At 43.5% G+C, this 21143-nt stretch overlaps 1 protein-coding gene across 3 annotated transcripts in view; it reads right to left on the bottom strand.

The window, feature by feature from the left end:
* LOC144288623 (retinitis pigmentosa 9 protein) overlaps window positions 1-18390 on the bottom strand; it is a 50072-nt gene extending 31682 nt beyond the window's left edge. For 2 of the 3 annotated variants that reach the window (XM_077856286.1, XM_077856285.1), the window contains exons 1-6: window positions 18218-18390; window positions 14303-14333; window positions 13058-13187; window positions 7116-7207; window positions 5760-5821; window positions 4440-4822 (exon numbers count right to left, since the gene is read on the bottom strand). In XM_077856286.1, the coding sequence (XP_077712412.1) occupies window positions 4624-4822; window positions 5760-5821; window positions 7116-7207; window positions 13058-13187; window positions 14303-14333; window positions 18218-18369 (666 nt within the window). In that variant the 5' untranslated portion in view covers window positions 18370-18390 and the 3' untranslated portion in view covers window positions 4440-4623. Of the gene's footprint in view, window positions 1-4439; window positions 4859-5759; window positions 5822-7115; window positions 7208-13057; window positions 13188-14302; window positions 14334-18217 lie in introns of those variants that run through there. The other variant, XM_077856288.1, reaches the window with a different exon arrangement.
* Window positions 18391-21143: the final 2753 nt, after the last annotated feature.

Raw genomic sequence — 21143 nt, 5'->3', positions numbered from 1 at the left:
TCCTGACAACACCTTCCCTTTCATTTTCCCAAGTGGTTATTGGACCCCATGACACACTGAGTTCCTTAGGGTTAAACTCTGACATGAAGATTTGTGTGCAGGAAATTTAGTGGGGAGTGCTATGGGGAACAAACTCTCTGAAGTGGCAAAGAAAGCATGATTATGCATAGAGAAGAAATATGGATGTGATGCAGTAACAACAAAGACCTTGCCCAATCGCACTGGGAGCTCCTGAGCTGCAATGATGCTGCAGAACTATCTCAACAAGAGTAAGAAGCCATACTTACACCCCTGCACTGACCAGTCACTGATGCAGGATGCCCCTAGAAAGGAGGCATGACCTTGGGTACTGTGACTCTCTTCAAGAAAGATCCCTGGAAAGGGGAAGTCAGTTGCAACTTGTCAGTTGTTAACCATCCCAGCAGGTGGGAAAGTAAACACTTTAGTCCCAAAGTCAGGGTGGGAATTAAGAGGCAGATACTAGTGGCACAACACAGAATCCATTACAATTTCCATATCAGGTTTCAACTGGAGAATGTAACTGTATTTCTAATAAATTTGCATTGAACACCACTATGTGTGACACATTGTGTTAGAAGCTGAGACTAGGGCAGCCCGGGTGGCTCAGTGGTTTAGTGCCGCCTTCAGCCCAGGGTGTGATCCTGGAGACCCAGGATCAAGTCCCCGTGTCGGGCTCCCTGCATGGAGCCTGTTTCTCCCTCTGCCTGTGTCTCTGCCCCTCTCTCTCTCTCTCTCATGAATAAATAAGATCTTAAAAAAAAAAAAAAAAAGGAAGCTGAGACTAGAACATGCAACAAGAAAGATGGTGGTCTTTGCCCTAAAGAAGTTTCTAGACATGTGGGGCAATCACTAATTTCCACAAATGTACTGACTTAAAACAATATCCACCAACTTCTGATTTCTGGACTGGCACGTAAGGAGGTAAGTCTTCACTCTGTCCTAAGAAGTAAAAGTAAAAGCAGAACTAAAAATGATCAAATCTTCCTAAATTTGTCAAAGAACTGAGGTCACAGCAAAACCCCTAACCTGAAAATTGCAGACAGGCGGACTTGGAAAATCATAACAACCACAGCAGAAACCTCTGTGGGAGGTAGGATGTGCCACGTAGGATATCTACTGTAACAAGTGTACCATTCTGGTGTTGAAATAAGAGGGGGGTTGTGGGTATGTGGGGACAAAATACATGGTAAATCTCTGTAGTTTCTGCTTAATTATATTGTGAATGTAAAACAGCTGTAAAAAAAAAAACAATTTTTTAAAAAGTGAAAAGATAGAAACAATGCCCATTTATTATCTCATAGGTCTGTAGGTCAAAAACCTGAGTAGACCATAGACCACCCTTAAGGTCAGACTCTGACATGAAGATCTGTGTGCAGGAAATTGAGTGGAGAGTGCTATAGGGAATAAAATCTCAGAAGGGGCAAAGAAAGCATGATTATGTATAGAGAAGAAGTACGGATATGATGCAGAAATAATAACAAAGGCCTTCACCAATTGCACTGGGAGCTCCTGAGCTGCAATGATCCTGTAGAATAATAACTGGCATAAAAGATCACACCTTAAAAAAAATAAAAAATAAAAAGATCACACCTTAAAAAAAATTTTAAAAAAATAAAAATAAAAAAAATTTTTAAAAATTTAAAAAAATTAAAAAAAAATTTTTTTTAATTAAGAAAAAAGGGATCCCTGGGTGGCACAGCGGTTTGGCGCCTGCCTTTGGCCCAGGGCGCGATCCTGGAGACCCGGGATCGAATCCCACGTCGGGCTCCCGGTGCATGGAGCCTGCTTCTCCCTCTGCCTGTGTCTCTGCCTCTCTCTCTCTCTCTCTCTCTGTGACTATCATAAATCAATAAAAAAAAAAATTTTAAAAAAAGATCACACCTTACATCCCTGCAGTCTTTGAATAGGTTAGTTATGTATTATAATCTAATCAGGGTAGAAAATCCATTATAGTAACAAGTTCTACAGATTTGGGCAAAAAATCTTGGAGGCTATTTTATAATTGTGCCTACTACCACCATAATGACAGGTAGATAGATACCTTGGTAAAAGGAGGTCTGGTGACTTCTCTTCCTTTTCTTTTTTTTTTTTTTTTCTTCCTTTTCTATATAGGACTGGAGAGTACTGGGTCTGAAAGGAGAGATTTTAGGATGAAGAACTTTGTTCAGCTTTATAGGGTCAGTGGTCTGGGAATTGGAGCAGAGGAAGAAGAGGTTAGTTTGAGGTTCTTGTGGGTAAACTGGAGAAAAGGACTACAGGTCAAGGGATGTCAGACTGAACAAAGGACCATGGAAACTAGGCCAGAAACCTGAAGCGAGAATAGAGACGGGAATTAACTTGCAAAGAGGGATGCAGTGGATGGCAAGATCCCGATTACAACAGGAAGAGGAAGGAGGCTTCAGGAAGAGGTTTAACACTTAGAGCAGTGGTTCTGCAAGTCTGGCCCCCAGACCAACAGTATCAGTATCATTTGGACACTTGTCACAATTGCAAATTCTCCAGTCCACTCCAGACCTAAAATTCTAGGAGTTAAGACCCAGGAGTCTGTTTCAACAACCACTCCAGGTGATTTTGCTGCCCCATAAGTCAAGAATTATCGATATTATTCTCCCCTATTGTAACTGAACGTTTATCATGAATGGGTTTCCTGCATGAGAAAAAATTCCTGGAGGGTGAATTCCTGCTGCATGCTGAGCTAGGATGCCAAGGGTAAGTGTAAGACATGGCTGAATTAACTGGCCTTAGAGTTTTCAGAAATAACAAATCCTGGCCATTCCAATCTGGGCCAATTGTGTTACTCAGGTAAACTTTGTAAATAAGGCCAAGACTAGGGCCACTTACTGAAGAGAGCTGGAGGAGTCAACCTGGCCTGCATCACTCATTCCTTAAAGACAGGGGAATCTGGGGTGCCTGGGTGGCTCAGTCTGTTAGGTGTCTGCCTTTAGCTCAGGTCATAATCCTGGGGTCCTGGGATCTGAGCCCCACATCTGGCTCTCTGCTCAGCAGGGAGTCTGCTTCCTCCCTCTCCCTCTGCCCCTCCCCCCATGCAAGCATGCTTGGTGTCTATCAAATAAATAAATAAAATATTTTTTTAAAAATTAAAATACTAAAAAAAGAGGGGGGAGTCCTCAGGGAAAGTGGCAAAAAGTAAGAATAATGTGTTCCTGGGAACCTGAATGATGTAAGTAGCAACAGACGCTGGTGAAGGAGGACCACTTGCTTATGAGCAAGATCTGGCTCCACTTTGGCTCAAGGGAGGAACAGACACCCTCCCCTAGCTGTGGGCACCACCCCAAGCTGCTGAGCTGCCTCAGCTGTGGCACAAAGAGAGAAGTTCTCAGGTGGGCTATACTTAGCCAAGAGGATGAGATGAACTTGGGGATGGGGGTAGTTGGCCCAACACAGTAACCTCTATATCCTTAAAAGTATTCTGAATCTACTATTCTGAAAATAGTCTTGGGAAAATAGCAGTAAGTGATGGGAATAGTCATGGGAAAATAGCAGTAAGATCTAAGCAAGTCAAACACATGATTTTTAAATGTTATTACAGTGTATTTCACTCCTCAAAAAAACCCCCACAAAAAACAAAAAACTCAAGCAATCATGCCAGGGGTTTAAGAATATGGGTCTTTGAGTATAGGAAGGCCCAACATGCTTTATATTGTTTGGTTAAAAAATGAAAAACAATGGTGCATATATTTATACTATACTAAAAAGAGAGAAAAAAATTTTTGATACATAAGTATTTCCAGATGACTTTACAAGAAATTGGTAACATTAGCCCTTGGGGAAGGGAAACTGAGTGGCTGGGGGAGACAGGAGGAAGGTTTTCCCTGATTAAACCTTGTGTACCTTTTAAATTTGGACCATGTAAGTATATTGTGATTCAAAAATAAATAAATGAATATTTTTTAAATAAATAAAATGAACTTTTTTTTTATGGAATAGATTTTTCTTTCTTTCTTTTATTTTTTTTTTTAATTTTTATTTATTTATGATAGGCACACAGTGAGAGAGAGAGGCAGAGACACAGGCAGAGGGAGAAGCAGGCTCCATGCACCAGGAGCATGAGTGGGATTCGATCCCGGGTCTCCAGGATCGCGCCCTGGGCCAAAGGCAGGCGCCAAACTGCTGCGCCACCCAGGGATCCCAAAATAATGAACTTTTATTATCCTGACAACAGAGAAAAGTCAAGCCTGAAGTCTCTGGGAACCAAGTAGTGCCCTGGTGGGGGGTGGGAGAGGCTGGGGCAGCACCTGGAGCTTCCTCAGAGCTCATCCCCAGTCCAGCTGCCCCGGCACAGGCCCCTCCAAGGAATCACAAACCTCGGGGCTCAGCGGGAGGAGGGCACTGAACAAAGCTTTCCTGCCTGAGATCAGCTGCTGTCCAGAGCCAGCGCCTGGGAAGGTACAACTCACCCTCCTGGGGTCACATCTTTGCTGGAAGGCAGGTGAGGATTCACACGGGTGACGTCGAATCCCCTGCTCTCTGGCGGCTCCCTCCTCGTCCTCCCCGCCTCCACCGTGGCCTCTGGTCTTTGGCCACAGTGTCTGATCTGTGGGGAGACAATGCTCAGACAATGCTCAACCAGTCAAGTCCTCATCAATCCGAGTCTGAACTCTCATTCGACTTGGAAGACTTATGCTTTCGTTTCTTCTTCTTCTTCTTGTCTTTCTTCCTTTTCTTATGTTTTTCTTTCCTCTTCTTTTTCTTGTGTTTCTCTTTGCATGCTGAGGAACTGGAGCTGCTCCCATCTTCCTCGGAGGTAGAGTCCTCCAGTAACTGTTTCAACTGCTGTATCCTACACAGAGAAGATTAACCAAAACCATATTTAACTCTGAAAAGAAACACAGATAAAAACGATATAAGAGGGCAGCCCTGGTGGCTCAGCGGTTTAGCGCCGCCTGCAGCCCAGGGTGTGATCCTGGAGACCCCGGATCGAGTCCCACGTCGGGCTCCCTGCATGAAGCCTGCTTCTCCCTCTGCCTGTGTCTCTGCCTCTCTCTCTCCTCTCTGTGCATTCTCATGAATAAATAAATAAAATCTTAAAAGAAAAATGTTTAAAATAAAAAAAAAGATATAAGAGCAGCAGCGAGAGTTAAAAAAAAAAAAAAACATCACGAATAACCACCTTACTGAAGACAGTATTCACTTTTATTTGTGCATGTCTTCCCCATTCTTGTTCACACCCATGCCTCTCTGACGTGACGGTAACCAGTGTACAAGTCACTCTGTAGTCTCTTCATCATCCTGAATTCTTCTGCATGTTTCTCCAGTCCTTAGTACAGAACTTCGGACATGTTCCTACCTTCCTTCATCACACCCCACCCTCCCACCCACAGCTGCTCAAGGTCACACTAGGTAATCTATCTCCCTAACACTTAGAATTCCATGTAACCAGTTTGAGAAGAACCAACCCTCCTCTTCATTCACCTTATCTTTATTCTTGTCTAAAGCTAATTTTTAACAATAGCTCAGACACTGAAACTAAGTCAGCATCCATCAGTGGTGTGAGCAGGAGCAGCCAAGCCCACTGCTTTAAGCTAACCCAAGTAGAACAAGGCTGGCCTGCCCATTCCCCACCCACTGGCCTTTCTGTGATTACTCCTGCCTTCCAAATATTTCACAGCTAAAGTACCATAGTTACCAAACCACTCATCTAATACTAGAAGGGGTGTTTCCAACTTTATATAATTTCAGACCTTAAGAGGGTATTGGTATCATTAGAACCATCTCACCTTACATCCTTTTCGTGTCTTTTGTTCTCTCGGATGATGTCAAACATGGGATCTTCATGTGCCTTGAGGATGACAAAAGGTTACAGTTCTGTTAGGCTCCATGGACTATCAGCTAAATAAAAATTCATATTTCACTGAAAGCAGTTTGGTGTAATTTTATATTTAACATATTCTAAAATAAAATAAAAAATAAAATAAAATTAAATTAAATTAAAATAAAATAAAATAAAATAAATAAAATAATAAAATAAAATAAATAAAATAAAATAAATAAAATAAAATAAAATAAAATAAATAAAAAAATAAAATAAAATAAAATAAAATAAAATAAAATAAAATAAAGGAATGAATGAATGAATGAATGAATGAAGTTCTAATCCTTCCTAGGGGTTACTTTCGCTGCAAACCCACTGAAGCTGTAACAAAGGATTTTCTGATTAGAAAAACACAGATTACAATTTAAATACCCTTTATAAGAACATATGCCATGGCAGAAACATGAAATACTTTTCAAGGTAGAAATATCGAGGTAGTTTTCTTTGTTCTGTTTGGAGAGATGACCAAGAGATAGTATTAAGAAGAACAAGTGGTCAGGGTGCCTGGGTGCTCAGTTGGTTAAGCGTCTGCCTTCTGCTCAGGTCATGATCCCAGGGTTCTGGGATTGAGCCCCTTATCCTCAGCACGGAGTCTGCTTCTCACTCTCCCTCTGCTGCTCCCCTTGTGCTCTCTCTTTCTCTGTCAAATATATAAATAAAATCCTTTTTTTTAAAGTGCATATATAATTTATATACACACTTCTAACTTCTAATTTAAAGACATCTGGTCTTTAAAGACTGGGAAACTAAAACTCTAATTTTAGTTATAAAACATGATTTTTTATATAAGTTAAAACAAATGACTGAATAAATAACAATCTGCTTTAGAAAAAGAATCATTATTCCCAAGGTAAAAGCAAATAACACTTTAATAAAAAGTTGGGTTTTGTTAACTAATCTGTCACATAAATGTAATTTTCTTAAAGATTTTATTTATTTATTCACAAGAGACACAGAGAGAGAGAGAGGCAGAGACACAGGCAGAGGGAGAAGTAGGCCCCAGGCAGGGAGCCCAATGTAGGACTCGATCCCGGGACTCCAGGATCATGCCCTAGGCTTAAGGCAGGTGCTCAACTGCTGAGCCACCCAGGGATCCCAATAAATGTAATTTAATAAAAGATGTAGTCAACACCAGATACTCTGACCAAAAAACTTCTGGGAATATATTTTATGCAAACTTCCAGTTCACTGACTACAGCCTGTTTCATTAATATTCACTATTTCTAAAAAATGTAAATTGACAAGGTGGAGTTCTACTTACTACTCTGAACTGCTCTAACTTTTGGTTGCCTTTGATAAAAAAAGGACATTCTTTGTCGCCTGTTCGGTGACCATACCGTTTACAACGCCAACCTAAAAACAAAGAAAAAAGGAAATATTTCTGTAAGATAATTTCATTTAATGAAGAATCAGTAGATCACATTAAAAGTTTTCCTTCATTATACTCTAATTCCAGAAGCTAACACAATGAGTGAATGAACCACGTAAGATCCTAGAAAATAAAGGGAAACTGCTTCCTCAAACAACTTTTATTAGTGTAGCTTTAGAAATATTATCTCATCAGATAGGTATTCAGTAATCCAATGTAAAAGTATTGTAAAGAGTGAATTTAAAAAAAAAAAAAAAGAGTGAATTTGCGTGCGTGTGTGTGTGTGTGTGTGTGTGTAGCTTACTGTATTTTTCAAAGAGTAGGTCTCTTCTATGTATCAAGTGACTTCTGATTCTCATTTACCATTTTAGACACTAGAGCTAACAGCTTCTTTCTCTGATTTAACCACCACACATTTCTCTGATTTAACCACCACACAAAGCTCTTACCTTTAATTAAAACAGATCACAAATTATCTTCAAATATTAATTCCATTAGTACTCTAATATAGCTTTACCTGCTGAATAGGAAAATTGTCCTTTGTAAAAAGATCTGTTATTAGAAGCAGGAAGCCCTGATGAGGAACTGAGAGGAGATACAATAAGAAAATGCTTACACGCGCTCTAGGGCAAAAGACAGAAACATGCACCTTCGTGGAATTTCAATGACTAATGACTTGACATTAGGCGTTGATGTGTGGGAAAAATGAAGTGGTGAACAAAGCAGGAATGGGTGAGACCCTTGTTACATCTCTCACCTGTTTTCGTCCTCTCAGAACCATCAGGATTTGAGGCAAATCAGGAAGTCATATGAGAAAAGTGAGCTAAGTGAGACCTTGTGTTTGAACATTAAGGAACTCCAACCAAGGAAGTCAGGAAGCAGGGAGAGGGATTAAGATCTTTCAGGTTTGCCCCATGCTGGCGGCTACTCAAATATGAAGTGAAAGAGAAGGGAAGTTTTTCCTGTTTAATTTTGAGGATAGGATACAGGAAACCACTGAAAAAGAATGAAATCTGGAGATTCTTTATTGGTTGCCTCTGAGCTGTCCCTGTCTTTAACTTCCCCAATATTTCAAGTTCAGGAAAGAAGGATTGTACTCCTTCAAACCAAAGTCTTTGTGTTCAAAATTCTCTTAGTGTTAAAGCAAAGGTGATCCTTACTTAAAATGTGTTCATGGGCAAACAAAATCAGCAACACACAGAAGATTGTTAGAATGCACAGTATTTGACCCATCCCAGAAATACTGAAACATACTACAATTTTAAAAGATTAATTGGTGACTTATAGACATGTTAAAGTTTGAGTACTACTGTTCTAGGGGATCCCTGGGTGGCTCAGTGGTTTAGTGCCTGCCTTTGGCCCAGGGCGCGATCCTGGAGTCCCGGGATCGAGTCCCACGTCGGGCTCCTGGCATGGAGCCTGCTTCTCCCTCCTCCTGTGTCTCTGCCTCTCTCTCTCTCTATGTCTATCATAAATAATAAATAAATATTAAAAAAAATAAAGTTTGAGTACAACTGTTCTAGATAACACTACAATCAATAAAATCAATGAAAGTGTGTACATGTACATGGGTCTTTTATCCCATTTAGGTTGAGTCCAAATTTTGTGGGGCCTGACTTAAAAATATGGGGGAAGGACTCTTTAGGAAAAAAAAAAAGTCTTGCCCTGGAGAATTTCACAAAATCATATGACCATATCAACAAATCATTGTGTCTGCTGCAGGCCCCTGAAAATCACAAGTGAGTAAAACTGGCTCTGGTCCCAACCCAGACACTTATTTTCCAAGTCAATGCAAGTAACTATAAGGTGGTAACTGAAATAAGGGCACCTGCATGTCACATTTGGTTAAGCATCCAAGTCTTAGTTTTGGCTCAGGTCATGAATGCATGGTCATGAGATCAAGCCCTCAGTAGGGCTCTGGACCCAGCAGGTAGTCTATGAAATAGACTCTCTCCCTCTGGGGCACCTGGGTGGCTCAGTGGTTGACAGTCTGCCTTTAGCTCAGGTTGTGATCCTGGAGTCCTAGGATAAGTCCAGAATCCGCATTGGGCTCCCTACAGGGAGCCTGCTTCTCCATCTGCTATGTCTGCCCCAATCTCTCTGTGTCTCTCATGAATAAATAAATAAAATTGTAAAAAAAAGATTCCCTCTGCCCCTTCCCCCACTCATGCATGCTTATTCCCTCTTTCTCTCTAAACTAACTAAATAATAAATTTTTACTTAAAAATAGTAATTGAGGGAGCACCTGGGTGGCTCAGCGGTTGAGTATCTGCCTTTGGCTCAGGGTGCGATCCCTGGGTCCTGGGATCAAGTCCCTCACTGGGCTCCCTGCAGGGCGCCTGCTTCTCCCTTTGCCTATTTCTCTGCTTCTCTCTCTGTGTCTCTCATGAATAAATTAATACAATCTTCTAAAAAAAATGGTAATTGAAATATAAGTAACCACCTCATAAAACAGCAGTGGTTTTCAAACTTAAAAAAAAAAAGCTGTAGACTTCTGGGTAAAGATGACAGACTATGTGCATTTACCTGCTTTCATTTCCTTCCTGACACTCCATAAAAAGGATATGAAGAGGATTCTTTTCAAAGAGAGTAAGCTGGGCAGCCCAGGTGGCTGGCTCAGCAGTTTAGCACTGCCTTCAGCCCAGGGTGTGATCCTGGAGACCTGGGATCAAGTCACGCATCAGGCTTCGTGCATGGAGCCTGCTTCTCCCTCTGCCTGAGTCTCTGCCTGTGTGTCTCTCATGAATAAATAAATAAAATCTTAAAAAAAAAAAAAAAAAAAAAGAGAGAATAAGCTAGGAAGCACTTCAAGTATGGCCAAGTGACAACCTCCATAAAAACACTGAAAATTGGGCAGCCCGGTGGCTCAGCGGTTTAGCGCCTGCCTTGGGCCCAGGGCATGATCCTGGGGTCCCGGGATCGGATCGAGTCTTGCATCAGGAGCCTGCTTCTCCCTCTGCCTGTGTCTCTGCCTCTCTCTCTGTCTCTCATGAATAAATAAATAAAATATTTTTTAAAAAACTACTGAAAATTGTTGCAAACTTGCCCAAATCAACTTACTTGAAACCCTGGAAATTAACTAAAGGTTTGCCACAATCTGAGGAGCATTAATTCAAAAAAAGCTAGTGAAGCTTGGTAAGAACAGCAGGATTTCTGACATTTTAACCAGGCTTACTCCCAACCCTCTCTTCCAATTTCCATAATAATCTTGGAAATCAGCAACCTTGTAACCATGACAGCTATGAAAAGCAATAGTCCTGCACCCTCAATAGGAGTAAGACCCGGTTTTAAGGTCCCCAAAAACCCCTAACCTCAGAGCACAAAGCCACACTAACACTGACAGGGCGTTGTTGCTATTTAACTAGTCAGGTAGTTTACTTTACAGGAAAAATCCAGTCCCTCAATTGTTGAAAACAATTACCTGCAATTGTTGATATTACAGTTGCCAGTCGCTGTGATACCATTGGATAAATAGGAGCTCAGCTAAAAATGTAAAAGACCTGGGGAATGCGATGTCCACAGAAGACTTTCAAAAATTCTGACCTACTCCTGGGAAGCTTGAAGGCATTGCACATGTGCCAACATTTGTTATTTTCTGATTTTTTGATAGTAGTCATCCTAATGGGTATAAGGTGGTATTTCACTGTAGATTTGGTTTGTATTTCCCTAATGATTATTGACACTGAGAATCTTTTCATGAGCTTACTAGATCCTCTTTAGAGAAATGTCTATTCAAATCCTTTGCCAAATTTTAATCACGTTTTGTTTCTTCATTGTTTTTAGGAGGTCTCTATATATTCTAAATATAACCCTTATCAGATATGAATTACAAACATTTTCTCCCATTCTGTAACCACCTGTCTTCTTACACTATTGATAATGTTTTTATTCACAAAATTTTGAAATGTTCATGAAGTCAAATCTGTTCATTTTTTTTATTGCCTGTACCTTTGGTGTTTTATCCAAGAAATCACTGCCAAATCCAACTTTCTGCAGCTTTGTACTATGTTTTCTTCTAAGAGATTTTATAGTTTTAGGTTTTACATTTATTTAAGTCTTTGATCCACTTAAATTTTGCATATGGTATTAGATAAGGGCCCAACTTCATTCTTTTACATGGGGATATCCGTTTTTGTTGTTTTTTTGTTGTTGTTTTTTTTTTTTTTTTTTTTTGAAAAGACTGTCCTTTCCCAATTTAATGGTCTTGGCTCCACCATAAGAGATTATCACAACAAAGAAGATGGCTCACGTACAGGAAACAGGAGATTCAATGTAGGAAAGAAGCTAAGGGAAACTGCAGAATGATCCTGTCTTAGTCAGTTCAGACTTTCCCTAACAAAATACAGACTGGATTAATTACACAAAAGGAATTTATTTTCTCACAGTGCTAGACACTGGATATCTAAGATCTGGGTGCCAACAGAGTTGGTTTCTTGGTTTCTGAAGATTAATCTCCTGGCTTGCAGACAGCTGTGTCCTCTCATGGTATGTCCTTACCCAATGGAGAGAGAGCAAGCTCTCTGGTCTCTTCTTAAAGGGAACTAATCACATCATCAGAGCCACCTCATTACTTCATCTAATCCTAATCACTACCCAAAGACCCCATCTCCAAATACCATCCCACTGGGGATTAGGGCTTCAACATTGAATTTGTGGAGGGACACAAACATTCAATTCAAAACACAAAGTCAAGGGAAATCCCTGGATTATAAGCATAAGAGCAACCATTTTCAGAGGGGTGAAATTAAGAGAATACTTTTGAAGGTCTTAAGATTCAACCTTCAGACCAATTTGAAGTTGAGTAAGAAATCAGTACATGGAAACTAAAAACAATAACAACAACAACACACACACACACACACACACACACACACACACACCAAAAACCAGACAACTGTTAATCCAGGGGGAAGGAGGGAATTCTTAAAGATGCATGAAAGGAAAGTAATGAGTTGACTATATGACTCAGCTCTGAATATAATCATAATAAAACATCAAAGGCTTATCTAACCAAAATTATGAAAAAACCATTTTGGGGAAGATGTGATAATAGTAAGGGTACACATGTGTGGTAAGACCAGCAAAGAGCTAAATTCTCATCATCCATACAATGTTGACATACAATGTCAACAAATAACACCTAAACCTGAAAAATCAATGCAATGTATGTGTGATCTTAGACAGATGAAGACAATATCAAAATAACCAAGTAAAAGAGCTGTAAGTGGAAATGGAAGAAAAAGAGACTGGGAACTATTTTAATTATGTGTATAAAGAATCTCTGTATAAATGTCTTTAAAAGGCAGCAGTATCCTTTCTTCAAATACCATCTTATGCTAGAGGAAAAGTGCTGGAGCCCTGGTGGGGTGGGGGTGTGCACGCACAGCACATCTGTTCTGGACCCACCCTCAGGGGCCCACAGCTCCTCTCAGGTTACATGGATGGAACCTTAACACCACTGGTGGGGGGCAAATGATGCAAGACCCAAAGGGACCTGCCCTCCAATACATCTCTTGTCCCTCAAGGCATTTCTACAACAGAATATCCTATTACTGGATATTACCAAAGAGTGAACTCCAAAAGTAGCTATGTTTCTGTGGGAGACCATTGCCCTTGGAGTCAGAAGCCCTGGAATCAAAGCTCTGCTCTACCTCTCACCTCGGACCACTTACTAACACATGCAGGTCAGCTTCCTGAACTGTAAAACAGGGATCATACTTTGACTTTACAGGGCTGCAGTGAGAACAAATTAAAACAACAACAAAAAGAAGTAAACACGCTCTGTATAACTTGCGTGTATTGAGGAGTGTTACTTGAAACTCTCCCATGCTCACACTGCATAACTTTGACTTCTTTCCCCAGTGGCATCCAAAGTCCTTTCGTTGGAGCGTGAGCCAGAAATTCCCTGGCATGTTCATTGCCTGGTACATCTGGTATACAGTCTTCTGGCTTCGTCTCATCTTCCTAAAAAAGGAAACAGCATGTACACAACTTGGCAAAAAAGCACAGGAATTCTCTCCCTCCTGCTTCTGAACACAACACTGCCTGGCTTTCTCAGGGGCTGGACACACCCGTGTCATCCTACATCACCCTCTCAAATGCGAGAAAGATAAATTATACCTGACAGAAAAACGAGAAATAAATGTACCAGAAGAACTATATCAGGAACATGACAGAGCTATTCTTAGAGAAATATTACTAGTATTGTTCACATAGGAATGATTTGTGAGCTCCAAATCCTGATTCTAGATCACAAAAATTAGATTCAGACCACAAACTTTTCTGTTAACTTAAAAGCCTTGTGCAATGAGGCAAAGTATAGAATTAAACAAGAGTTCCTAAAATGATGAGAATAACATGTTAAATTTAAAAAGATTATTATCCCTTGGAGACCACAGTCATGTTGTACAATCTCACACATGCTGTATTTATGAAGTGTGCTTTCACCACCAAATAACTTCGTTACACAATTAAGGTGTTATTTTTTTTTGGCTACTGATTGTCTGCACTTCCTATGAATATTAAATTTATACAAAAGAAGGTTTTTCTAACAGTCTTTTCTTTTCTGTGAACATGAGCAAGAAGGCTGTCCTGGCCTCTACCGAGCCCTCTAGGTCTCCCTCCCGCAGAGAGACTGGACCCTGGGGCCAGGTGCTGCCGGGAGACAGGGGGGTGCCCTGCACTAGGGACTGGACCAGGGGACTTTCCAGTCCCCTTAGAGACTACTGTTCTCTGAGCTGATGACACTCGGGAAGCCAGCAGCAAGTCAGAGGAGGAACACAACTATGAGAAGATGCAGCCACGGCAAGAGAGGGAGCGAGGGAGAAGGGGACTGATCACTGAGGAATGTGCGGGCCCCAGTTCTTAGGGACAGACACAGGGCTGAGGACATTTCTACAAAGGCACAGGCTGGACCAGCCCAAAGTGTATGAACTGACTGGAATCCGCAGGGTGGAGCGGCGTTATCATAAAAGGATGTTCAAACCTTATGCAACAGGTGTTCGTAACAAGTTACTGACTCTGAGCACCGAGTCAAATTCATCTAAGAGAATAACCAAAGGCACAAACTTCACACTGACCTTGATAAGCCCAGGAGGAGGTTTTTCATAGCTAGAAAAGAAAAGACATCGTTAAAAACATTAACAAGAACATAATACGTTTTAGTGAGCAAAAAGCAACTGCAGGCCAAAACAAAAAGGATGCTTTTAGTAAAACCTTAAAACTACATTATATCTAAAGCAGTTGGGGGGGGGGGGGCGTGATCCTGGAGTCCCACATCAGGCTCCCTACCTGGAGCCTGCTTCTCCCTCTGCCTTTGTCTCTGCCTCTCTCTCTGTGTCTCTCATGAATAAGTAAATAAATCTTTAAAAAATAAAAACAAAAATAAAGCGGTTGATAAAATATGCCCAGCAGTCGGGGATCACCTATAAATAACCTGATGCTGCATCACTTCCTGTGGCGATCTAGAACTGAAATTCCCTGAATTTCAATTTCAATTTCACCTGAATTTCAATCAGGTGTCTGAACATGGTGATTTTACTTTTGAAGAAGAGAAAGCAAGAGATTGCAGGGGAAATGCGAGGGAAGAAAACCTATGAGCTGATCAGGGTTCCAAACTGTCACAATTAGGTTGTTTACCTGACACGCCGTCTACCTACTCAACATTGAAGAGGCTCATGGGGGTGGGGTGGTGGCAGGTGGAGAAATCTGTACTGACTTGGTTGGGGGCAGAGCAGAGGAGCAGGAGCAAAGCTGGAGGGAAGGGCCTGTTGCAGGGGAAGGAGGTGAAGGTGATCTCTCTTAGAGGCTTCCTCTCCCATTTCCCTGCAGCTCCCAGTTCAAATCCTGCCCACCCACCCACCCTGCCTGCAGAGTGAGCCAGCTGTCTGCCCCTCGGCTCTCCGACAGCCCTCTGTGTACTTTGGACCTTGCTGGACTCGGAGTCCAGGACCCCTGCAGGTGCCTGGACCACAGGCAGCATTCAGTAAAGAACACGGCTAGAGGAAGCAGATGTATGATGGGTGGGAATGTACTTTCCCTTTGAGCTCTCAGACCCCCAAGGCTCCTACGGGAACATACACATCATCCCTATGCTCCCCATTCATTTTCCCTTCCCATCACTCTGCCGGAACTGCCCCAAAAGGCTTCTAGTTTCCAAATCTGGAAAATTAGTTCCAAATGCTCATGTTCACTTGTCAGTAGTGACACACTTCTAGCTATAACATACACCACGTGGGTGTTTATTTGGCTTTTAACTGTGAATGCCTAGGGAACCATAAAGGAAAATAGGAAAAACCATATCATAAACATGATAACCAAACATCATGGGTCCATTCAACATCCCTACAAAGAACATTTTACTGAGGACATCTGGGCATAGCAGCTGGCTTAAAAATGTGAAAAGACTCCAGAAACATGGAAATGTGAGAGCTTCAACACTGCTGCACCCAGATGGTGAAGCAAGGGTGACTAATTAGGTTTTCTATAAGGAAAATGTATTACTTTTATCAACAGATAAACATTAATAAATATTTAAAAAGTGAATTAGATATTGAAATGGGACAATTTCCATAATAGTTTTAAATTTTAAAAAAGGGTGGGGGGAGGGAATAGAAAGCAAAATAATGTATTTGGTAAGCTTCTATTTGTGGGGGGGGGGAGAAGGAGACTATATATGGTCACATACACACACACCTTTTAGGTACCTCTGCAAGGAGAGCAAAGAAACTAGTTATATCCTTGCCTCTAGGGAGAGGCACTAAGGATTATAAATAGAAGAGATCTTTGTTTTTCATTCTACTCACATCTACATGCATGAGCCTGCAAAATGCTTTTTAATTGCAAAAGAAAAATGAAATCAGTGGTAACTACATTACAGCTCTGTTGGTATAAGCCCAGCTTAATATAGCTCTGAAAGAAAAACTAAATATAACTTGGGAGTAAGAAAAATGGAGTCAAATATATGCTATTAGGAGTTCATATCTGCTCTAGAGTTGTATATGCTAGATTTCTGTCTGAACAATCAATGCTACTTCTGTAATTGTTTCAGGAATATAACCTGTTTGGTCTAGCCCTAAATTTGGTATTTTCCTCTCACGAAAAAGGAACAGGTATAATAGGCAAAACTAAATTTGATATTCAGATAATATTAAAGGTTCCATGTAAAAACTTACTCCTTGCAGAAGCAACCAGTCAATTATTGTGCCAGGCACGTTGCTAAGTACTAGAAGGGAGAACTAACGGCATAAGGATATGACTAGTTAAAATCAGAAAACATATAAAATGAAAACTGCTCTAAGAAGTGACAAGAAGTTTTTAAATAGCTGTCCTGATAAAAGGAGACGTTCTATCTTCTTCGAGTAGAAGACCCCAAATTCTAGCAGGATTATTTTTCAGTTCTAAATCGATGTTAGGGACACCTGGGTGGTTCAGCGGTTGAGCATCTGCCTCTGGCTCAAGGTGTGACCCTGGGGTCCTGGGATGGAGTCCCACATCGGGCTCCCTGCGTGGAGCCTGCTTCTCCCTCTGCTTGTGTCTCTGCCTCTCTCTCTCTCTCTGTCTCTCATGAATACATAAATAAAATCTTAAAAAAAAAAAAAAAAAGAACCCCAAGACTGAAGCAACCAGCCTCACAGAGGTCAAGATCTGAAGCAACAGGAATGGAAGAAAGCAACCTAACAGGTGGTAAATGACATATGCCATGAGTCTCTAATCTAAAGCTTTTCTGGGCAGATAGAGGAGGATCTGCCCAGTGAAGACTACATAGTAAATAAGTAGGCATAAATAGACTTAACTTCTTAGGTGTGGTACAGTGGTTTCCCAAAGCAAATGCTTACAATATTCTCCTTTTTTAAAAATTTTATTTATTCATGAGAGACACAGAGAGAGAGAGAGGCAGAGACACAGGCAGAGGGAGAAGCAGGCTCCATGCAGGGGGCCCGATGTGGGACCTGATCCAGGGTCTCCAGGATCATGCTCTGGGTTGAAGACGGTGCTAAACCGCTGAGCCACCCGGGCTGCCCCAATATTTTCTAACACAAAGTGGTGGCATAACCTAGCAGAGTGATGGAAATCCGCATAAGCTGAGGAAACGATACAGTTCATCTGCAGCCATCCATTTAAAATACTGATGCCATGGCTTAGGCACTGACACCAAAGGGAGTTTGGTAGTACAGTCTATGAATCCAATAATCCAGTAATACATCCTTTGAGCTGCAAGAGTTGTACAAAAACAACATATGGCCAATCAAACAGAAATCCAAATTCCTGAAAAATATATAACTGATTGCCAAGATGAAAAGGAATGTGATAGAACTACACACTTTGAAATCTACTACTAGCAATGGCATTCCCTTAAAAAAAAAAAAAAAAAAAAGTCCATTCACAACTGTTTTCACAAATTTAGAAGAAGGTGGTTGATGGCTCAAGGCTCACACTGAAAAGAGCCGGCCGGCCTCCAACAGGCAAAGCTCCGGGTTAATGACCAAGAATCTGAGCCCTCTAAGGACTTTCCCTTACACCTTCCCATGGGTCATACCAGTGCCCGACCCCGGGGACGCCAAAGAGGGGACCTGGAAGGCCGGGAATCCGCCTCCCACCCGAGGGTGCGGCCCCCGTCGCCACCCGCCCTGCCCCCACCGGGGGGTCCCGGCTCGGCCCGTGGAGCTGCCCCCGGCCTCGCTGCAGCCCCTGCACGCCCCGACGGCCGCGGGGTCTCCCCCTGCACCGCCCCCCCCCGCCCCGGCCGCAGAGGGGGCGAACGCGGCTTCGGCGGCTTCGGCGGCTTCACCGTCGGCCCCGCGACCGGCCCCCGGGGAGGCGCAGGGCGGCGGCGCTCACTGCACCTGCCGCGGGCTCGGGCCCTGCGCAGGCCGCTCGGCGCCCCTCCCCGCCCCTCCCCGCCCCCCCGAGGCGCGCCCGCGGGGACCCGGGCACCCGGCGCCCGGCCTCCCCGCCCCCACACCTGGCGGAGCAGCGGGGCGGCGCGGACTCACAAGGACTCCAGGTGCTTGAGCTGCTGCAGCTGCTGCGCGTCGTGCCGCCGCCGCTTCTGCTCCCGGCGCCGCTGCAGCTCCTGCTCCGCCGTCTCCCGCGGCCGCCGCGCGCCCCCGTTCCCCGCGTCGTCGCGCCCGGGCCCCGCCGACATCGCGGCCCGCGTGGCGGAGGCGGCCCCGCGGCGGCCCGAGGCGGTGGCGGCGGCCAAGACGGCACTTCCTCCGCGCCCCGCCCCGCCCCGCCGGCCCCGCAGCGCCCCCTCCCGCCCGCCCCGCCGCGGCCTCCGGGCCCCCGCCCCCGCCCCCCGCCGGGCCGCCCCGAGTCCGCGCTCGCCGCGCCGGGGCCCCGCCGCCGGGCCGGCCGGGGTCGGAGCGCGCCCCCTGGCGGCGGCCGCGGGCGGCGGCGGCGGCGGCGGCGGCGGCGGAGGAGGAGGAGGAGGAGGAAGAGGAGGAGGAGGAGGAGGAGGAGGAAGCGGAGGCCTGCGGGGAGCCCCGGCCGCGCCCCCTCCCCGGAGGCCCGGGACCCAAGGCGGCCCCTGTGCGGGCGGGGCTGCTGCGGGGCGCTGGGCCGCACCCGGCCTGGGCGGCAGCGACGCTCCCCGGGGACGTTCTCTCATTTCCTTTTTAAAAGATTTTATTTATTTACTCATGAGAGACACAAACAGAGAGACACAGGCCGAGGGAGAAGCAGGCTCCACGCAGGAGCCGGGCGGGGGCCCCGATCCCAGGCCTCCAGGATCACGCCCCGGGCTGAAGGCAGATGCTCCACCGCTGGGCCACCCGCGCGCCCCTGATGCTCTCACTTTCCGGCGCGCGGTCACCGCCTCGTCTGCGCGGACCTGGACCCGGTTCGGGAGCTGGACGGAGAGCTCCCTCCGCGGAGCGCTTTTATGCGCTGGTCGTGGAGCCAAGCCCTTAAGTGGATTTAGCCTTTAAAAACGTACTAAGTGCTGTATTACCCGTATGTATTACCCCTATCTTAAAGATAAGAAGGAGGCCTGGGTGGCTCAGTGGTTGAGCATCCGTCTTCGGCTCAGGGGTGATCCCCGGCTCTTGGGGTGGAGCCCCGCATGGGGATCCCCACGGGGAGCCTGCTTCTCTCTCTGCCTAAGTCTCTGCCTCTCTGTCTCTCATGATTAAATAAATCTTAAAACAAAACAAAACCGGGGATATCTGGATGGCTCAGCGGTTTAGCACCGCCTTCAGCCCGGGGTGTGATCCCGGAGTCCTGGGATCCAGCTCCACATCGGGCTCCCTGCATGGAGCCTGCTTCTCTCTCTGTCTCTCTCTGTCTCTGTCTCTCTCTGTGTCTTTCATGAATAAATAAATAAAATCTTAGTAAAACAAAACCAAAAAAAAAAAAAAAAAGAATGCAGAAGTAGAGGAGCCAGGCTGCAAAGTGTTAAAGTGCTTAACTAGGTTGCATTTTGTAAAAGTATCTGATATGTAAAGTTATGATTGTTGTTTTAGCCGTAACATAATGGAAAAAAACACAAAGGAAGTAAAAATAACATTCCCCTCAAATGTGGCGTTCATTATAATTAATTAAGACTTAATTAATTAATTAATTAATTAAGACTTAAATACATGAGGAGCTCCTTCACTCTTATTAGGGAAAATCCAAATGAATCCAATCCAAATGAATGAGCACACAAAGGCTATGAACACAAACACAGTTATTACGCTGACATGTCCTAGAGCTTGGAAATCAGGTTTCCCTCTGAGGGAGAACTGTCATGGGCCAATCCAGTTGTTGATGTAAGTACCTTTACCTGGGCCAGTAAGTGGCCTGTAAATAATTATCTTGCAAGATGTCTTCATCTAGTCAAGAAAAATATAGTCTAAGGAAGATGTGAGAAACAAAGAAAGTGTAACTTGATTGTGTTACAGAAGGAAGATGATCTATAGAATCTAGAAAAGGAGGGATCCCTGGGTGGTGCAGTGGTTTAGCGCCTGCCTTTGGCCCAGGGCGCGATCCTGGAGACCCGGGATCGAATCCCGCATCAGGCTCCGGGTGCATGGAGCCTGCTTCTCCCTCTGCCTATGTCTCTGCCTCTCTCTCTCTCTGTGTGACTATCATTGAAAAAAAAAATCTAGAAAAGGAGAACCAAGAGAAAACAATCAGGTGGTGTTTGTCCAGCATTGTCTACTGAAGACACAAATTATGTAAACACACAAGTTTTCTGATCCCTAGAGAAATGTGCACCATTTGGAATAAGGCATAAATTTGATCAATCTTAGCCCCATCTTTTCTTTTTTAACTGAAGTATAGTTGGCATACGGTATTGCATTAGTTTCAGGTATACAACATAATGATTCAACATTTATATACATCAAGAAATGTTTACCTTGATATGTGTAGTTACCACCTGTCACTACGCAAAGTTATGACAATATGATTGACTATTTTCCTTGTGCTGCACTTTTCTTCCCTGTGACTTATTTCTTTAATAGTTAGAAGTTTGTGCCTCTTAATCCCCTTCACCTGTCTCACCCATCCCCCCTCTTCACCCCTCTAGCAACCACCTATTCTCTATGAAACGTTCTGTTTGTTTCTAGATTCCACATGTTAGTGAAATCATGGTATTGTCTTTTTCTGTCTGACCTATTTCACTTAGCATAATACTTTCTATGTCCATTCATGTTGTCAAGAATGGCAAGATTTCATTCTCTCTATGGCTGAGTAACATTTGACTATATATATATATATATATATATATATATATATATATATCACATCTGTATCCATTCATCTATGCATGGACACTGATTGTTTCAGTGTCTTGCTTGTTGTAAATAATGCTGCAAACCTCGGCCCCATCTTAAAGGCTAGCCAAGCCTCTGTGCCGATTCCATTCTCACCCAGCAACATCCTGACACCATATTACACCATATCCTAATATGAAAGAATGGTGTTTTTGTCAGG

The sequence above is a fragment of the Canis aureus genome, chromosome 18, assembly GCF_053574225.1.
Source record: "Canis aureus isolate CA01 chromosome 18, VMU_Caureus_v.1.0, whole genome shotgun sequence".
Lineage (NCBI taxonomy): Eukaryota > Metazoa > Chordata > Mammalia > Carnivora > Canidae > Canis > Canis aureus.
Note: the sequence above shows the minus strand (reverse complement) of the source record. Positions and strands in the feature narration are given on the sequence as shown.